Genomic DNA, 18,701 nt, shown 5'->3' on the forward strand with positions numbered 1-18,701 from the left:
TTGTTGTAATTGAAATATATTTGAAAATGTGTAAAACATCCAAAAAATTTATATAAATAGTATTCTATTATCAACAGCATGATTTATCATGATTAATTTTTTTATTCGCTTGACAGCCCTAATAAATACTGTTGTCAGAACTAATCTGAAAAGAGAAGCATTAAAAACCCAGCAGCACTGAAAAACAAGATTACAGTGAGCAAATATCAACAGAATATTTAAGAATACACACATGTATTTAAATAAAAAGGCTAGTTGCAATTATTTATAATAATGAATTACATAAGATTCAGGTTTTTAAAAAATTTTAATTAGATATTGTGGGATTTATTTTTCACACAATTGTGCATGCATATATGATGGAACAATTGAACAGACATAAAGGAGAGCTTTAGGATGTAAAATTAATCCTACAGTTGGACACAATATTAATAGAGTGCATTAGCTTGGTTACAACATTGCAGCAACACAGGGTGAGACCAGCGGACTCAGTGCGTTCAGTTCTGAGCTGGTTTTACAGGAGAAAGAATGAGTATTTCAGCAGTGACTACTCTCATTTTTTTGTAGTAAAACAAGAAAAATAATCTTATTTTGGGTACTAATAAGTATGCAAAGTTATACACCATAAAAATGTTTATAGTTGTATTTCAATACATAATGTATTCACTGGTTTTATACACTGAAATTAAATATGAATCAGTGTCTTTACTTTTTAGAAACATCTGTAGACGGTCCTGACTGTAGACCAGTGGTTCTCAAACTTTTAATTTATAAGGGGGGGAGGGGTAATACAAAAGCACTTTGTTATATAACACCATTATAAATGCTGGAGGCAAAGCGGGGTTTGGGGTGGAGGCTAACACTCACGAACCCCCATGCAATAACCACACGATCCCCTGAGGGGTCCCGACCTCCAGTTTGAGAGCCCCTGCTGTAGACCAAGTTTTGATTTCCTGTCAATGTGGCTGTGTGGATTAAATGGAGAACGAGATCTGGATCCAATTTTATATTTTACTTATTTATTTTACAGACTAGTAGCATTCCACCTTCTTCTACATGGTAGGGCAACAGGACATGGACTTTTCTTCAGCCATAATGCCCTACAAGGGAATTCTGTGCCAAAAAAATAAGAATTCTGTGCATAATATTTTAAAATTCTGCAAATTTCTGCATATTTTATTTGTCAAAATAACACTGTATAATTATGCCAGTTTCAATTATTTTGGTAATTTACTTCAAAATATCTGTTAGCAACAATACAGACAACAAAAAGATTCCCCCCAGGAATAGAGAGTTAAATCCATACGACAACCCTGTTTCTCTGCCTCGTTCCCCCCAGAATCTAGCTGCGGGGCCAGACACCTACACCCCCTTCCCCCAGAGACCAGCCATGCCCCCAGCCCAGACACCCATACCCCCTCCCCTCCTGACTCAGACACCTGCACCCTCTTCTCCCAGAGCCCAGCCGTGGGCCCCCTTCACACATCTGCACCCCCGCCCCCCCAGCCGCAGGGTCAGACACCCACACCTTCTCCCCCCCACCCCGAGAGCCCAGCAGTGGGGCCCCTACTGCCCAGACACCTGCATCCCCTTTCCCAAGAGCCAGCCTCCCCACCCGCCCCGACACCTGCACCCCCTCCACCACAGAGTCCAGCTGCAAGGTCAGACACCTGCACCCACTCCCTGCCAGAGCCCAACCATGGCCCTGCCCCCAGCCCAGACACGTGCACCTTCTCCCCACCAGAGCCCAGCTGTGGGGGCCCCGACTCAGACACCCACACCCTCTTCTCCCAGAGCCCAGCTGCAGGGCACCCCCTCCCCAACAGAGCTCAGCCATGCCTTACCCCAGCCCAGACACCTGCACTCCCTCCTGACCAGAGCCCAGCCGTGGGCCCCCCAGCTCAGACACCTGTGCCCACGCCCTCCCAGAACCCAGGTCCAGGGCATCCCACAGTCCTGACACCCACACCCCCTACCCAACAGAGCCATTAGCTAAGATTTTTGGGGATTTTCAGTTATAAGGAGGTACCGAAGATAGAAAACAGGCTGGATGTAAACCAAGAGGCTCTCAACTACAGATCGCCCCTGTGTATGTATTACCTACAGTACAACCTCAGAGTTACGAACACTAGAGTTACAAACTGACCAGTTAACCATACACCTCATTTGGAATCGGAAGTATGCAATCATATCAGGCAGCAGCAAAAACAAAAAAAAAAATACTGTACAGTATTAAACGTAAGTTACTAAACGTAAGTTACTAAAAAAAAAAAGGAAAAGCAGCATTTTTTTTCTGCATAGTGAAGTTTCAAAGCTATACGAAGCCAATGTTCAGTTGTAAACTTTTGGAAGAACCATAATATTTTATTCAGAGTTATGAACAACCTCAATTTCTGAGGTGTTTGTAACGCTGAAGTTCTACTGTATTGTAAATGAATCTGATAGTTAATAGCACTCACCTCATTAATCTTTACATTTAGTGTGACAATTCATTAACACAAGTTCATTAAAAAAATCTACACTCTAGGAAAACATTTTGAAATGAACCAAATAATACTACAAGGATTAATCACATTTAAACATAAAGAGTGCGATATCTGACTTATCAACGGAGACCTGTCGCAATGAAGGCACATACTAATGCAGAGAGAGCAGCCTCTGCTACTACCAAATATTATGCACAGAATAACTGATTTAAAACAAACATTATAAAAATTAACCAAAAAACATTTTCAGATCTGTCTCTAAAAACAGACCACCACAAATGAGACTACTGAAATATATTAATTTACCTGGATGACAGAATAATACCAGGAAAGTGGAAAATCAAATACCCGTAAAGCTGCTGTCCTCAAAGAAAAGTGTGTCTCACTAACAGCTTCTTCCGACATGGCTCCTTCTCTCCCATTACCTCATTAAGTAAAACTACCTCGAAAACATTTTAGTCACACATGGTATCTCAGAGTCTGCCAAATGAAAATTACATGTTAAATTATATATCACAAGCATATACATAGTTTTCTTCTGAAAACTTCCAACAACCTTACATTATAGGATATATATTTATTTTGAGTAACGTTTATATGAAGGGGTGAAACTAGTGTTCTCAGTAGCAACTACCAAGAATAGGGTGAAAAACTGAAATAAAATTAGGCCCAAATACTTTTAACTGCTCTGTGGAGAAAGCTCCCCATATTCAATCATGGGGATCCACACATGGAACAGCTTGCAAGATAGAGACTTTAGTTCTTTTATTATGCATAACCCCCATACCGAATTTACTTCTGCAAGTCATGATCTCTGTTTTTTAGGAAACAAAATCTGCTGCTAAAAGAATTTGGAAATCTTAAAATTGAATAATCAGTGACCACAGAGTTAAAGCACTTGAAGTATCTTCTCTCCCCTTTAAGGTATGAATCTCCTACAATCACACAACCGTGAATAATGTGGCTGCTCAAAGTTCCTGCAGTTTCATTTCTTAAAGGGAATTTCACTACTTATCCTCAATCAAGCCAGATACAAAGTAAAAAAAAGCCAGGTACAAAGCCAGGTACAAAGCCAGGTACAAAGCCAGAAGGGCCACACAGACAGGCTGCAGGGTCAGTTGTAGAGACAGGCCATTTGGTACCTGTCAAGTAGTTCATCATATGGCAGGGGTGACCCTCTGAGCAGCATAAGACAATATTCAGAAGTTTGAGAGCAAGGATACAACTGCCGGGGCTCAGGGTTTTTGCCCCGCTTCTACTGAAGCCTCGAGACCTGGCAGATGCGCCCAGCAGGGCTGAAGCCCCAAATCCCCACTGCATGCTGGGCAGAAGCTAGAGGCGATGCATTAGGGAAGGGCATAGGCGGATCACATGACCTCCCAGATTTTTGCCAGGGTTTGCTGGACCCACTCAGTCACATGGTGCTGCCAGGCCTCCTCCCTGCAGGGCAGCTGCTGGAGCTGGAGAGTTGTGCCCATGGGGAAAGGCAGCAGCAAACAGCTGGGAACAGCAGGGGGAAAGCCCCTGGCTCTCTCTGTAGAGCTAAAATAGAAAGGCCTCTCCGTGCAGCTCCGACTGTTTGCCATTGTCTCTCCACAGAGCTAACACTTGGGAGCTGCAGGGAGGGGCCATTGAGGAAGCATGCCTGGTGTGACCTGACTGAAGCGGGGGGTGGGGAGAGAGAAGTTGAACCTTTAAATTGTGCCCCAGCCAGCACCAGTTATTTCTGGCAGAAGCCCCCCCGTCCCCACCATGGGGCGGAAGCCCTGAGCTCCCCCCACCCACACTCTGATAGGCAGAGAATGGGGGTGATATAGGAGGGAATCCACGAGCCACACTTTAATGGTAAAAAAGCTACGTGTAGCCCAGGAGCTGCAGTTTGGCCACCCCATCACAGGGTGCAAGGCAGAGAAATTTCTCCCCATCCTAAACTATCCACCTACTCGGCACTCGGTCTCCGTGATGTTCCTGGGGAAGGAGCGTCCTTTCCCCTCTCTGGCGGCCCCACCTCCGAGGCGCTGTGAGCAGAGCACCCTTGTGCCCGCCTCCGGCGGCTAGCGCTAGCTAATCTCCGCAGCCTGCCGCTGGGGCGGGAGACACACCTGCCCCGGGGTGCTGAGAGCTGCCTCAGTCTTCCGGGCCGGGGGCTCACAGGGCCCCTCGCTTAGCACCCGTCGTGCCACCGCGCAGTGTACGCGCTGCACGGGTTCGCGCCCCCCGAGGACAGGGCGGGAGCCGCCCTTACCCGGTCAGGAGCAGGACCCGCGCCGAGAAATGGCCGCAGCCAGCTCAGGGGCGAACACACAACACCCCCTCACCCGCCCATGCGCAGACAGAGGCTCGCTCGCTCTCCCCCCGGCAGTGCCCCACCCAGGCCGCGCTGCAGGGCTCCAGCCGACGCCCCAAGTTACCTGCCGGCGGTAAGAACAGCAGCCAGTGCCCTACCCCAGCAGCGCCCTCACAGCACCGCCGGCTACTAGGAGACGGACAGGAGATCTACTTCCGGTGCCAAAAAAAAAGAAACACGGAAGGGAAGGAGTCGCCATCTACTTCACGTGAGTAATACAGTGTAAGAGTCAGTCATCGTCATCTTCGTGCGACCCCCAAGCCCCGCCATCTTTGTGCGGGGCGAAGCTGTCCGAATGTGTGCGATACGCCCAGCCCCGCCATCTTTGTGCGGGGCGAAGCTGTCCGAATGTGTGCGATACGCTCAGCCCCGCCATCTTTGTGCGGGGCGAAGCGATCCGAATGTGAGCGATACACCCAGCCCCGCCATCTTTGTGCGGGGCGACGCTGTCTGAATGTGTGTGATGCACCCAGCCCCGCCATCTTTGTGCGGGGCGACGCTGTCCGAATGTGTGCGAGAGATACAACCAAGCACCGCCATCTTTGTGAGGGGCGCACGTCATCGTCCGGGGCAGACTTGCTGCTACAGCAGGCAGGCGAAGCGGGCAGTAAGAAGCGGAAGGAACCGCCGCTGCGGGCAGCGAGGGACAAGCGAAGAGCGGGGTCCGTGTGAGCTGGTCACCGCGCACTAGGTAAGGCCGCCGAGCAGCGAGTCCTCGGCCCGGACGCCCCTTCCTTCCCCCTGCAGCAACCTCCGCACGTCGCCTGCCGCCTCGTCTGGGCGCTGGGTCCTCCCTGCGGAGGAGACCTCTCCCTGGGGGCTCCTTCCCTGAGGCGGGCGGGCCCTGCCCCTCGCGCCTGGGCTCTGACACTGCCGCCTCCTCCTCCAGTCCCCCGCGCTGCCTCGGGCCCGGCACCGTCCCCCTTCGGACCCGCCCTCCCGGTGCGAGGCCGCCTCCTTGCGCCCCCGGTGTCCCGGCCCCTCCTAGGCAGCGGTCATGTGGCGCCTGTTCCCGGTCACGGCCACTCCGCGAGCCGGCGGTGCTGGGGGCTGCTTATTCTGTAACTAACGAGCGGCGCTGCGGGAGCCGGCAGGAGGGAGCGTGGTCGAGAGGCCAGCAGCAGGTGCGGGGCTGGTCGCCGCTATGCAGGTTTTCCCTGGGTTGCGCTGTGTAATGGGCCTGCCCGCGGCTGGTGTCTGGAGGGGTCTGCTCGGCGCTGCTGCCCGCGCAGAGCCGCACGCGTTGCTGCAGCATCAGCCACTGGGCCGCCTGAGCGAAGAGGGGTCTGCGGAGTGTGGGTGCTCTGCTGGTAACAGCTGGCTGAGACCATCAAGTCTCCCCAGGCGGAGTTTCCCTCATTCAATAAAGCTGTCATTTAACAAGCGGGTATGATGTTAATACTTTCGTAGCCCTGAGATTCGCGGTGTGAGGCACATAGACATGTGGCAGTATTTGCCGGGGTTTTACATTTATTTTACGGTGGTGATAGCTAAAGAGCATGGAGACAAACTTCAGAAAGAGCTAATCAAATGAAGGGATAGGACAGCATGATTGCCCATAAAATGAAACCTAGACACATTTCTCTTGTTCCTATAATGCTTGTAAATGTAAGCAGTGCTGTGCAATAGATACCAGATACTGTAATAGTGCCAGATACTGCAGTATAATGCATTATACTGCCAGATACTGCAGTATAATGTATATTGTGAAAATCAGTCTAAACTTCTACGCGATGATGGGCTCCGAGCTAGCAGAATCCTCATAGAATTAGGGTGTATGCTGTGTTAGTGGAATTTTTAATTAAAACAAAAAAGTAAATGAGTTGTTTGGATGTATCAAAATAGGATGGAAAATTAAACACAAATGACCGTATACCTAAAGAGTATACTCTCATTTTGAGTGTGGTTTTATTTTGAGTTTCCTTTTATTCAGAGAGCACAGGAATTACAAGAACAAAGAATAGTGAAAATGGTTTGCCTGTAAAAATGCTACTTGCCTAGGGTGAGTTTTGCATCTCAGAGCAGGGACAATACTGTATTTTCTTCTGTTCTTCTCAGTGTTATCTCTGAACATGCTATTGGCAGTTGACAACAATATGGCAGTGTTTCATAATAAGTGTAGAAAAGCAGATTTTGTGTTTGGGCTGATAAAGCATTGTCGATATTCTAAGGATAGAGTAGATGTATTGATGGGGTTTACATAAAATGAAGTGGTGGGAAATTATCCTTTAATTTACCAATTGACTAAAGATGCTTTACATTCTTCTTCCCAGGAGTAAAGTGACATAGAAGCCATGTTCCTTTTGTCACATCTCTTAATGTAGGAACAAAGATACACAAAGAATAGCTTTTCACATTTATTTCGAGTTTTGAGCAATTTATAGTCAACATGAAGAAATTACTGCTGTAGGAGATCAAGACACACTGTAACAGGATTTTTGAAAAGACTGGGTAGTTTTGTGAGCATTTATCGTGTATATATACACATACACCCACATACACACAGAGCTATTTGATAGAAAAAATCTACAAATTAATTAATTGAATACATAAAGAAATCTGAAGCTTATTTGGGCATGTACTTTGCAATACTGTGAATTGAATGCAGTGTTGTTTTTTTTAATGTACAAGTGGTGGCATAACAGTTGCTGAAAGACCAATAACTTTGGATTTCTTGACTTTTGTGTATTTAAATCTTCAGGTATAATGTTGCACGAACAGCAGTGTAGCCATATTTCTTTTATTGAAAAAAATGAAATAAATGCACTTGAATGTGTGGTTATTGAAGTTAACACAGGTGCAAAGGAAGACCCTGATCCTAAAACTTGATCTGCACAGGCAAACCCTTATGTCATCATGGAGCCAGTTGCAGAATTAGAGCCAAATTTGATCCGCATTTATTTCCGCCCAAAGTTCAAAGTGATGGTCTTTGGGTGTTTTTTAAATCATTTCAATTCTTATTAGTGGTCAACTTTATTTTTAGTTACTTACATAACATAATTAAATTTCCATGACTGGCATGTAATAACGTATAAGGCAATCACTGTCTTTATTGATTAACTTTTCTGAATGTTGTATTTTTAATAAACAGTCTTAACTTAAACGGCATTTCTATTTGTGCCAAGACTAAGACTTTGTTTCCTCGAGATTTTATTTCTGTATGTTTAATCATGATGAACATGAATTCTTTCAGAATGCTACGAAACTTATTTGGATCTGTTAATTGTATATAGTATATATTAGCAATCAGGAGAAAATCCTATGAAATCGCTGGTAAAATAGCTGTATATTTTAAGGACTTCAACATAATGAAGGAAGTGGGATGTTAAATACTTTATATGATTTTGTTTTAATATATCGTGACGCTATCTAAATCTAAGTGGAAATGGGGTGTAAGCTTCAGGGTCTGTGCATGAGCCTGTCAGATCCTTTTGGTGCTATCTGAATTGTCTATCTCAATGTTTGAGGGGTTAGGGACCCTTTTCAATTACAGGACTTTTATGGATGAGGTAGTTCTTCAGTGTTAAGCATTATGCAAGTCTGTGGTGCTGTGGAATTATAAGTTGTAAATGGAGAAAGAGGCTGCCTAACATGAAGATTTAAGATGCCATTCACATTGCTCTAATTGTCAGATCTGCTCAGCATGAAAAAGTATTATATAACATATTTTGATTTTTAAGATGAGCCTAACAGTGTCAATACCTTACTTCTGTAGGACCACAATTGTGCATGGTGCTATACATGGTCACTTACTTATTTAGCACATTTTCATTTACTGTGTAACAGGTCCATATCTTGAAAAGCAAACGCATGATTGGTTCAGTGACCGTATGGTACAATATACAAGAACATAAGAATATCCATACTGGGTCAGTGCTGCGGTCCATCTAACCCAGTATCCTATCTTCTGAAAGTGTCCAGTGCCAGGTGCTTCAGAGGGAATGAACAGGACAGGGTAATTATGAGTGATCCATCCTCTGTCATCCAGTCCCAGCTTCTGGCAGTTGGAGGTTTAGGGACATTGTAGCATGGGATTGTTCACCGGACAATCTTGGCTAATAGCCATAGAGACCAGTACTTGATAGAATAAACATCCTGATAGAAGCTTTTGGGAAGATAACCGAGGGAAGTAGCTCATTAACTGGAAGTGTTTTTCTAAGTGAACAGTAGCCACTGAAGAGGCACTATGGTCTAGTGGGTAGAGCAGTGAACTAGGTATGAGGAGACTTGTGTTCTGTTCCCAACTTTGCTACTGTCTTATTGTGTGACTTTTGGGCAAGTTCATAGAATCATAGAACCGGAAGGGACCTCGAGACATCATCTAGTCCAGTCCCCTGCACTTGTGGAAGGACTAATTATCTTGACCATTCCTGACAAGTGTGTGTCTGACCTGCTCTTAAAAATCTCCAGTGATGGAGATTCCACAACCTCCGTACACAATGTATTCCAGGGTTTAACCACCCTTTTTTCCTAATGTCCAACCTAAACCTCCCTTGCTGCAATTTAAGACCATTGCTTCTTGTCCTATCCTCAGAGGTCAAAAAGAAAAAAAATTTCTCCCTCCTCCTTGTAACAACCTTTTGCGTGCTTGAAAACTGTTATGTCTCCTCAATCTTCTCTTTTCTAGACTAAACAAACCCAATTTTTTCAGTCTTCCCTCATAGGTCATGTTTTCTAGATCTTTAATCATTTTTGTTGCTCTTCTCTGGACGCTCTCCAATTTGTCCCCATCCTTCCTGAAATGTGGTACCCAGAACTGGAAATAATACTCCAGTTGAGGCCTAATCAGCGTGGAGTAGAGTGGAAGAATTGCTTCTCGTGTCTTATTTACAGCACTCCTGCTAATACACCCCAGAATGATGTTCACCTTTTTTGCAATGGCGTTACCCTGTTGACTCATATTTAGCTTGTGACCCACAATGACCCCAAGATCCCTTTCCACAGTATTCCTTCCTAGGCAGTCATTTCCCATTTTGAATGTGTGCAACTTATTGTTCCTTCCTATGTGGAGTACTGTGCATTTGTCCTTATTGAATTTCATCCTATTTACTTCAGACCATTTCTTCAGTTTGTCCAGATCATTTTAAATTTTAAGCCTATTCTCCAAAGCACTTGCAACCCCTCCCAGCTTGGTAAAGTCCGCAAACTTTATAAGTGTACTCTCTACACCATTATCAAAATAATTGATGAAGTTATTGAACAGAACCGGACCCAGAACTGATCCCTGCGGGACCCCACTCATTATGCCCTGCCAGCATGACTGTTAACCACTGATAACTACTCTCTCGGATCGGTTTTCCATCCAGTTTTGCTCCCACCTTATAGTAGCTCCATCTAGGTTGCATTTCCCTAGTTTGTTTATGAGACGATCATATGAGACAGTATTGAAAGCCTTACTAAAGTCAAGATATACCACGTCTACTGCTTCCCCCTGTGCACAAGTCTTGTTACCCTGTCAAAGAAAGCTATCAGGTTGGCTTGACATGATTTGTTTTTGACAAATCCATGCTGACTGTCCATGCTGACTTATCACCTTATTATCTTCTAGATGTTTGCAAATTGATTGTTTAATTTTTTACTGCATTATCTTTCCGGGTACAGAAGTTAAGCTGACTTGTCTGTAATTCCCCGGGTTGTCCTTATATCCCTTTTTATAGATGGGCACTATATTTGCCCTTTTCTAGTTCTCTGGAATGTCTCCTGTCTTCCATGACTTCTCGAAGATAATCGCTAATGGCTCAGATATCTTCTCAGTCAGCTCCTTGAGTATTCTAGATGCATTTCATCAGGCCCTGGTGACTTGAAGACATCTAACTTGTCCAAATAATTTTTAACTTTTAAATTTTAGCCTTTTCTGATCCTACCTCATTTTCACTGGCATTCACTACGTTAGATGTCGAATCACCACCAACTTTCTTGGTGAAAACTGAAACAAAGGAGTCATTAAGCACCTGTGCCATTTTCACATTTTCTATTGTTTTTCCCTCCTCATTGAATTGTTTCAGTTCCTTTGTTTCAGTTCCTTTGTGCCTTTGTTTCCCCTTTTATCCTTTGCTCCTATTTTTGGGGGGGGTTGGACTTGTTGTGACACTGCACCCCATATTCGTCATGGTGATATTATGGTATAATTATGGCATAATTCTGATGCATATTATGCAAGATGGGTCATGTAGGATGTCATGGGTAAAGTTATGATTTGTTGAATATGCTTATCCTACTTGTATGCATGTATCATTTGTGTTTGAAGTTATGAATATTGACTGTCTGTGTTTCAAATGTAGTTACACCTGTATAAATGTAGTTATAGAGAGAGATTAAAAGTAGATGATTCGTTAACAATCAAGGCATGTAAAAGATCTGGGTTGGACATATACAGTACAGATCTTTAAGTCGGTTTCTTGTGCTCTCAACCTGTGGAGCACATTGATACTAGATGTAGAAGTTATTCATGGTTATTTTCTATTTCTGGAAGTTCCTATCAACAAGGAAATGTTTCTTGTGGCTTGTACAGATATTTTAAAATGTGAAACATTTTCTAACTGCCTTGTATGGTAGAAACTTATTCTTCAGAACTCTCTCTCTCTTACGTACATTATTCCTTTTATTGTCCCATTCATGATGCTGAATACGTAAATGTAATTTTGTCCATGCTGCAGAAAAAGGAGGCTGTATTACCACAGGTTTTCATTTAATATTGTACAGTTAAACTGTGGCTCTTGTTTTTGATGTTGCAAACCATTTTGTTTTCATTGTTCATAAAGATACATCACACCTGGGTGATGCCCATTAGGCAAGATGCTTTCAGTCTAGATAGTGGGTGGGGAAGGGCCTATTCAGGACAATGGGCCATTAGGAAAAACAATAGGAGAAGCTTATCCCCCACCTGGTGAGCCTTCCTGAGAAGATACAGACAGCCCGTAAGTAAGGCTGCTATAACTCTACAAGGACATATGACCAGACAACATGATTTTGGACTCCATCTTGGGATGTCAGTATTTTTCCACAAACCGGTCTGGAAACCAAATTTTGAAACAAAGGGTTCCTGCCATATGCAAAAGCTATATAAGGCAGGGAGTGAAATCATCTGACGTTCTTCACTCCACACCCAAGACAGCTCCTGGAAACACAGAGGAACAAAAACTGAACTCGGGGAAGTGTTGGATTGCAGGCTAAAAAGATTTCTAGCCTTTGTATGAAAGACCTTGGGATTCCAAGTTGTAAAGCAAGTGCAACTTGCCGCTTAAGAATCTGCAACCTGCTTGTATCATTTCTCAGGGTGAGAATCTAATTCATATCCAATCTATTTAGCATATTAAGATTAGTGTGCATTTTTGTTTGTTTGCTATGTAATCTGCTTTAATCTGTTTGCTATCCCTTATAATCTATCTTGTAGTTAATAAGTTTGGTTTTGCTTTATCCAAATCAGTGAGTTGGAGTGAAGTGTAAGAAGATTGTAGCTCAAGGGGCAAAGACCGTTGCATAGTCCTCTCCATGTTGAGGGATGGGCAAACTCTATGAGGTTACGGTGTACAGTTGCCAGTGCAGTGCAAGACAGTATCACTTTGGGTTTATACTGCAGTCAGGGGTGAGAGTCTGGAAAGCTTGAAAGTTGTCTGTTGTCTGTTGTATGTATTTAAGTGGCTTGGGTGTGATGCTGCTCTCTCAGGTAGCTCAGCTTGGATGTGTGGCACCACCTGCTGTCGTGCTGGGTGATAACAGGGCCTGGGTTAGGCTGGCTGTGTCTCCAACCATAGAAAGCAGTGTGAGCTGGGCCAATTCAACTGAGTGGTTACAGGGCTGCAGCGGTTTCTCACAGCTCTCAGACTGCACCCCAGGGGTGACAATCTCTGATATCTGACTTTCAGTGTATGTATATTGCCAAGCACAGTGGGGTCTCAGTCTCGGCTGGGTCCTCTAGATGCTACAGTCATACAAATAATAAGAGTGTAAAAGGGCACCAAGCTGGACTCAGGATTGACTACAAAGTGGAATGGAGTACTGAGGACAGAGGTGGAGCTTATGGAGTACTTTGAAAGTTTGAAAGGAGAACCTTGAAGTCAGTGCAGGTATTTGAGAAGTGGCTACTGTGGGAGGGAGAGATGTGGTCAGAGCAATGAGAAAGGAAGATAATCTTAGCTCCTGTATTTTAGATGGAGTAGAAAGGATGGAAAAAGGAGACGTGAGCAAGGAGGAGACTACAGTAGTCAAGAAAGGATAAGGCACCAGAACATGAGTTGTTTTTTTGGCCGCAAGGATAGAAGGAAAGAAAGGAAGGAATTAATTTTGGTAACAAAAGGAGAGAAGCCTTTTGATCGCATCTATATGGGGGTCTGGCATTAGTATGGGATTCCCTGTATAAGCCAGTAACTGCTGCCTACTGCTAATGGAGGTCATTCATCATAGATGGACATAAGTGAGAATATGTGTTCTTGATTCTAGATTGCTCTTTGGTACAGGCTGCATGTAGAAAAATAGGAGCTGAATTTGTGATCTTGGATTAACTGTATGAAAGGTTCAGCTGAACTCATCAATCTTAGTTTGTTCAGGACTGCAGTTTGGACTTGAGGCACAGTTTCAGAGGTTTAAAGCAGCTTGTTAGTTACTAATCCAGTAATGCAAAATGAACCGCTAGCTTGCTTTGTATTACTGGGAGAAATACATTCAGAAGTCTTAGTATGTAAAATAATTAAGCCTTTAGTCCTTACTAATCCATTATACTCTTCCTTCCTAAGTGAAGCATTTGTGTTGATCTTCAGCCTTAAAACAGTACTGAGGTTTTCAGTTGGTATAGACTTGATTCAAAACCCAGTCAATCATTTCTAATGCCTTGATAGGGCTTGTAGTAAGAGCAAAAAGACTGTATTTCTGCTACCGCTTCCATATACTCAATGGCTTTCTTCGTTCTAACTGGAGTTTATTAATATTAAAGGAAATTGTGGAGGATTCATCATTTTGAAATTTTCACTTTAGCTTAGATTTTATCTTATTTTTAAGAAAATGCGTAAGACGGGGTCAGGACCCCTCAGGGGGTCGCGAAGTTATTACATGGGGGGGTTGCAAGCTGTCAGCCTCCACCCCAAACTCCACTTTCCCTCTAGCATTTATAATGGTGTTAAATATAGAAAAAAAGTGTTTTTAATTTATAAGGGGGGGGTCGCACTCAGAGGCTTGCTATGTGAAAGGGGTCACCAATACAAAAGTTTGAGAACCACTGGTGTAAGAGCAAAATCTTTCGTATTTTTAAACATTAAAAGCACAGTTAAGTTTATGTTAATTTTGATCCGGAAAACCATCTTCATTGTAGCATTTGGCAGGAAAATTAAAATTATTCTGCAAATAGATACTTGGTTTAAATAATTTGAGGAACACTTCTCTAGTTGCAGCTTAGTCTTGGGTATGACATTTTTTAATTTTTAATTGCTGGTCCAGTACAAGGGCTTGGAAGATAATTTGTACTGGTTTGCAACAGTGTTTCTAGCCTTGCCAAGTCATAACGTTTTTGCTCATAAAGTAGTTGGTTGGTTGGTTTTTATAATTTTGCTGCTGTGTTAATGAATGTTAACTCTATTAAACTTTGACATTTTCAGAAGACCTTCTGTCAAAAGTTTCAGAGTAACAGCCGTGTTAGTCTGTATTTGCAAAAAGAAAAGGAGTACTTGTGGCACCTTAGAGACTAACCAATTTATTTGAGCATAAGCTTTCGTGAGCTACAGCTCACTTCATCGGATCAAAAGTAAATGCTTGTATCACAGTTGTTGTGCTGTCTCCCAGTATATTGCCTTTGGGAGGCTGTATTGCTACTAACAAAAGAATTTCCTTATTCTACATTCAAGATGATCTAAAATGGCCCAGATAAGTGGAGAAAATATTGAATTTAGAAATAAAAGGGTTTGATGTTAACCCTGCTCATTTAATTGTTTTGATTTTATAATGTAGTTTTAAAAAGCATCTTTACTGGTTCCAGGCATCTTTGACATACATTTAAAATATAGGTTGGTAAAAGATAAAAGCAGCAGCTTTTCTTCCCTCTGTAACCCACAGATAATCAATCAAAGCTTAAACCAAACCCAAACAGTGCATTGTTTCATCTACAAATAACTTAATTCAGCCTTTTTAATGGGTAGGATAGGGTTGTAATCAATGGTGATTGTGAAGGTAGGAAAAACAGAAAGTTGATTGGGAGTGAGTTTGAGATGGCAACTGGACGAAATGTTTGGAAGATGGTTCAGTAGGTAAGACTATGATCAGGTGTACATTAAAAAGTTAAGTCTACCCAGCCACATCACTCATCAGTGTAAAAAAATCCAGATCCTTGAGTGAAGTAGTTAAGCCAACCTAACTCCTAGTGTAGACAGTGCTGGGTCAACAAAAGAATTCTTCCATAGACATTGTTACAGATCCTCTCGGAGAGGTGGATTCACTACGGTAACAGGAGAATACTTCCTGTCGCTGTACTGAGTGGCCACACTGATAGTTCTACAGCAATGCAGCTATGCCACTGTAGCAGTTTAAGTGTAGCTGTAACCAGAGATCGGGCAAGGGTGGGCAAGATGTAAAATTGGGAAGCATTGGCATAAATGAAGTAAGCGAAACCATGAGATTGGTGGGTTCCTTGGAGGAGGATTTGGAGAAAGAGAAGATGAGGGATGCTAACTTATCTGGGCTATAGAGAGGAAGAGGAAAGGCTGAAGAGGCAATTGTCAATGTCTAACAGTGAATGCCAGTGAAAATAAGGTAGGATCAGAGGGTAGAATAGGAAAAGAACAAGTTAAAAATTACTTAGACAAATTAGATGTCTTCAAGGCACCAGGGCCTGATGAAATGCATCCTAGAATACTAAAGGAGCCCACTGAGGAGATACCTGAGCCATTAGCGATTATCTTTGAAAAGTCATGGAAGATGGGAGAGATTCCAGAAGACTGGAAAAGGGCAAATATAGTGCCCATCTATAAAAAGGGAAATAAGGACAACCCAGGGAATTACAGACCAGTCAGCTTAACCTCTGTACTTGGAAAGATAATGGAGCAAATAATTAAGCAATCCAATTTGCAAACATCTAGGCGATAATAGGGTGCTAAGTAACAGCATGGATTTGTCAAAAACAAATCGTGTCAAACCAACCTGATAGCTTTCTTTGACAGGCTAACCATCCTTGAGGACAGGGGGAAGTGGTGGACATGGTATTTCTTGAGTTTAGTAAAGCTTTTGATACTGTCTCACGTGACCTTCTCATAAAGAAACTAGTGAAATGCAACCTAGATGGAGCTACTAACTGCGGGTGCAAAATTGGTTGGAAAATCATTCCCAGAGAGTAGTTATCAGTGGTTCACAGTCCTGCTAGAAGGGTATTAACAAGTGGGATCCCGCAGGTATCAATTCTGGGTTCAGTTCTATTCAATGTCTTCATCAATGATTTGGACAATGATGTAGAGTGTACACTTACAAAGTTTGCAGACAGTTCCAAGCTGGGAAGGGTTGCAAGTGCTTTGGAGGATAGGATTATGATTCAAAATGGTCTGGAGTAAATAGGATGAAATTCAATAAGGACAAATGCAAAGTACGCCACTTAGGAAGGAACAGTCAGTTGCACACGTACAAAATGGGAAATGACTGCCTAGGAAAGAGTAGTGCGGAAAAGGATCTTGGAGTCATAGTGGACCACATGCTAAATATGAGTCAATGGTGTAACACTGTTTCAAAAAAAGCAAACATCATTCTGAGATGTTTTGGCAGGAGTGTTGTAAGACTGACATGAGAAGTAATTCTTCCACTCTACTTCTGCGCTGGTTAGGCCTCAACTGGAGTATTGTGTTCAGTTCTGGGTACCACATTTCAGGAAGGATGAGGACAAATTGGAGAGATCTAGAGAAGAGCAACAAAAATGATTAAAGGTCTAGAAAACATGACCTATGAGGGAAGATTGAAAAAATTGGGTTTGTTTAGTCTGGAAAAGAGAAGACTGAGAGGGGACATAACAGTTTTCAAGTACATAAAAGGTTGTTACAAGGAGTGTTACGAATTATACCCGATAGGTCACGCACAGGAACTGCTGCGAATTATACCCGATAGGTCACGCACAGTTTGAGTCTAGGCTGAGGCACACGAACAAAGTCCACAACTGCAGGGTTCCCAAAAATACTAAGTTTATTACGCTCGAGCGTGGTGCCCCCCTGCTAATCAGGAGGGGACCCCGCATGCAGGTTATACAAAGATTATATACCTTTTAGCAAAGCATGTTGCCCTCGTGCATCGGAAACCTTAGCCAATAAACAAACCCTTCTCTTTTCTACCACCTATTCCTGCTAAGTACATTCCCCGTGCTAAACCATTACTTTAACCACATTACATGGTCCTAAAGCAATGCATCAGTAACTTTTCTTATCAGGATGGGAGGCCCACATCAAGGCCAGGAGGCAGGGAGTTAGGAACAGACAAAGAACAGAAACTGGGAGTTGAAACAGGCTGGAGACAAGGGGGAGAAGATTTTCACAGGAATGCAGTATCTAAGAAACACTCCTCCTGGTGCATCATATGCTTGCTTTTAGACGGTGGGCCCCAAACCAAAATGGAGTTACATATGCTCACTTTTCCTTAACAGGAGGAGGGAGAAAAATTGTTCTTTTTGACCTCTGAGGATGGGATAGGAAACAATGGGCTTAAATTGCAGCAAGGGAGGTTTAGGTTGGACATTAGGAAAAACTTCCTAACTGGAAGCGCTGGAATAAATTGCATAGGGAGGTTGTGGAATCTCCATCATTGTTGATTTTTAAGAGCAGGTTAGACAAACACCTGTCAGGAATGGTCTAGGTAATACTTAGTCCTGCCAGTCATGCAGTGGACTGGACTAGATAACCTTTAGAGATCCCTCCCAGTCCTATGATTATATGTAGTTGAAGAACCAAAGGAACATAAAACTGCAAAAGCCAATAGAAGAGAGAAAAAATGGAGGAGAGTGCAATAAATGATGCTGAAGAGAGTAGACATATCAAGAATACAAAGAATAGAGAAGTGCATCTTTGAACTCATTAGGAGGATTTAGTTTGGGAAGTTGGTATAGGTGATTCATTCTGGAAGGGGTGATTGAAGGGTTGGTGGAGAGGAAGTCTACACAGCATGTTCCAGGATTTTGGTGACAAATCAGAAGAAAGAATAAGGTAGTAGCTAGCTGTTAAAGCAGCGTGAATCAAGAGAAAGTTCTTGGGTGAGCATAGTAAAGGCTGTCAGACTGTACAGTCTATAGACCAGTGGTTCTCTACCAGAGGTTTGCATATCCCTGTTGTATGCAGTGGTCTTCTAGGGGGGTACATCAACTCATCTAGATATTTGCTTAGTTTTGCTACAAGAAACATAAAAAGTATTAGCGAAATCAGTACAAACTAAAATTTCATACAGAAAATGACTTGTTTATACTGCTCTATATACTGAAATGTAAGTACAATATTTATATTCCATTCAATTTATTTTATAATTATATGGTAAAATGAGAAATAATAGTGTGCTGTGACACTTTTTTGTACTTTTATGTCTGATCTTGTAAGCAAGTACTTTTAAGTGCGGTGAAACTTGGGGTATGTAAGACCAATTAGATTCCTGAAAGGAGTACAGTAGTCTGGAAAGATTGAGAACCACTGCTATAGATAAATCATACATACCTTGTCTTTGAGGGAATATAACTAAATTTAGTTTTTTCCTTTGTATTGCAAAACAATCAGATATATTTGTGCAACCACCAAATAGTAGTTTTAACTGACATCTGACCAAGTGACCAGGTCTGAGACAACCTAGGAGTGCTTCTAACAAAAGATTTTATATATTTGGCATTAAACCAGCCTTGCATCAGAGAAAGTGGAAGTCTGGCAAAGAACTGA

At 42.9% G+C, this 18,701-nt stretch overlaps 2 protein-coding genes across 8 annotated transcripts in view; one reads left to right on the plus strand and one right to left on the minus strand.

The window, feature by feature from the left end:
• Positions 1–4,969, minus strand: part of MIGA1 (mitoguardin 1) — a 57,488-nt gene extending 52,519 nt beyond the window's left edge. For 4 of the 6 annotated variants that reach the window (XR_013346844.1, XR_013346843.1, XM_077823971.1 and 1 more), the window contains exons 1-2: positions 4,898–4,969; positions 2,793–2,966 (exon numbers count right to left, since the gene is read on the minus strand). Coding sequence is in view for 4 of the 6 variants with exons in the window: in XM_077823971.1 (XP_077680097.1) it covers positions 2,793–2,891 (99 nt within the window). In the remaining 2 variants the exon portion in view is untranslated. Of the gene's footprint in view, positions 1–2,792; positions 2,967–4,429; positions 4,801–4,897 lie in introns of those variants that run through there. The other 2 variants (XM_077823970.1, XM_077823969.1) reach the window with 2 other exon arrangements.
• A 392-nt stretch (positions 4,970–5,361) lies between these two features.
• Positions 5,362–18,701, plus strand: part of USP33 (ubiquitin specific peptidase 33) — an 89,068-nt gene continuing 75,728 nt past the window's right edge. For both annotated transcript variants that reach the window (XM_077823558.1, XM_077823559.1), the window contains exon 1: positions 5,362–5,524. The gene's annotated coding sequence lies outside the window, so the exon portion shown is untranslated. The remainder of the gene's footprint in view (positions 5,525–18,701) is intronic.

Source organism: Eretmochelys imbricata, chromosome 8, assembly GCF_965152235.1.
Source record: "Eretmochelys imbricata isolate rEreImb1 chromosome 8, rEreImb1.hap1, whole genome shotgun sequence".
Classification (NCBI taxonomy): Eukaryota; Metazoa; Chordata; order Testudines; family Cheloniidae; genus Eretmochelys; species Eretmochelys imbricata.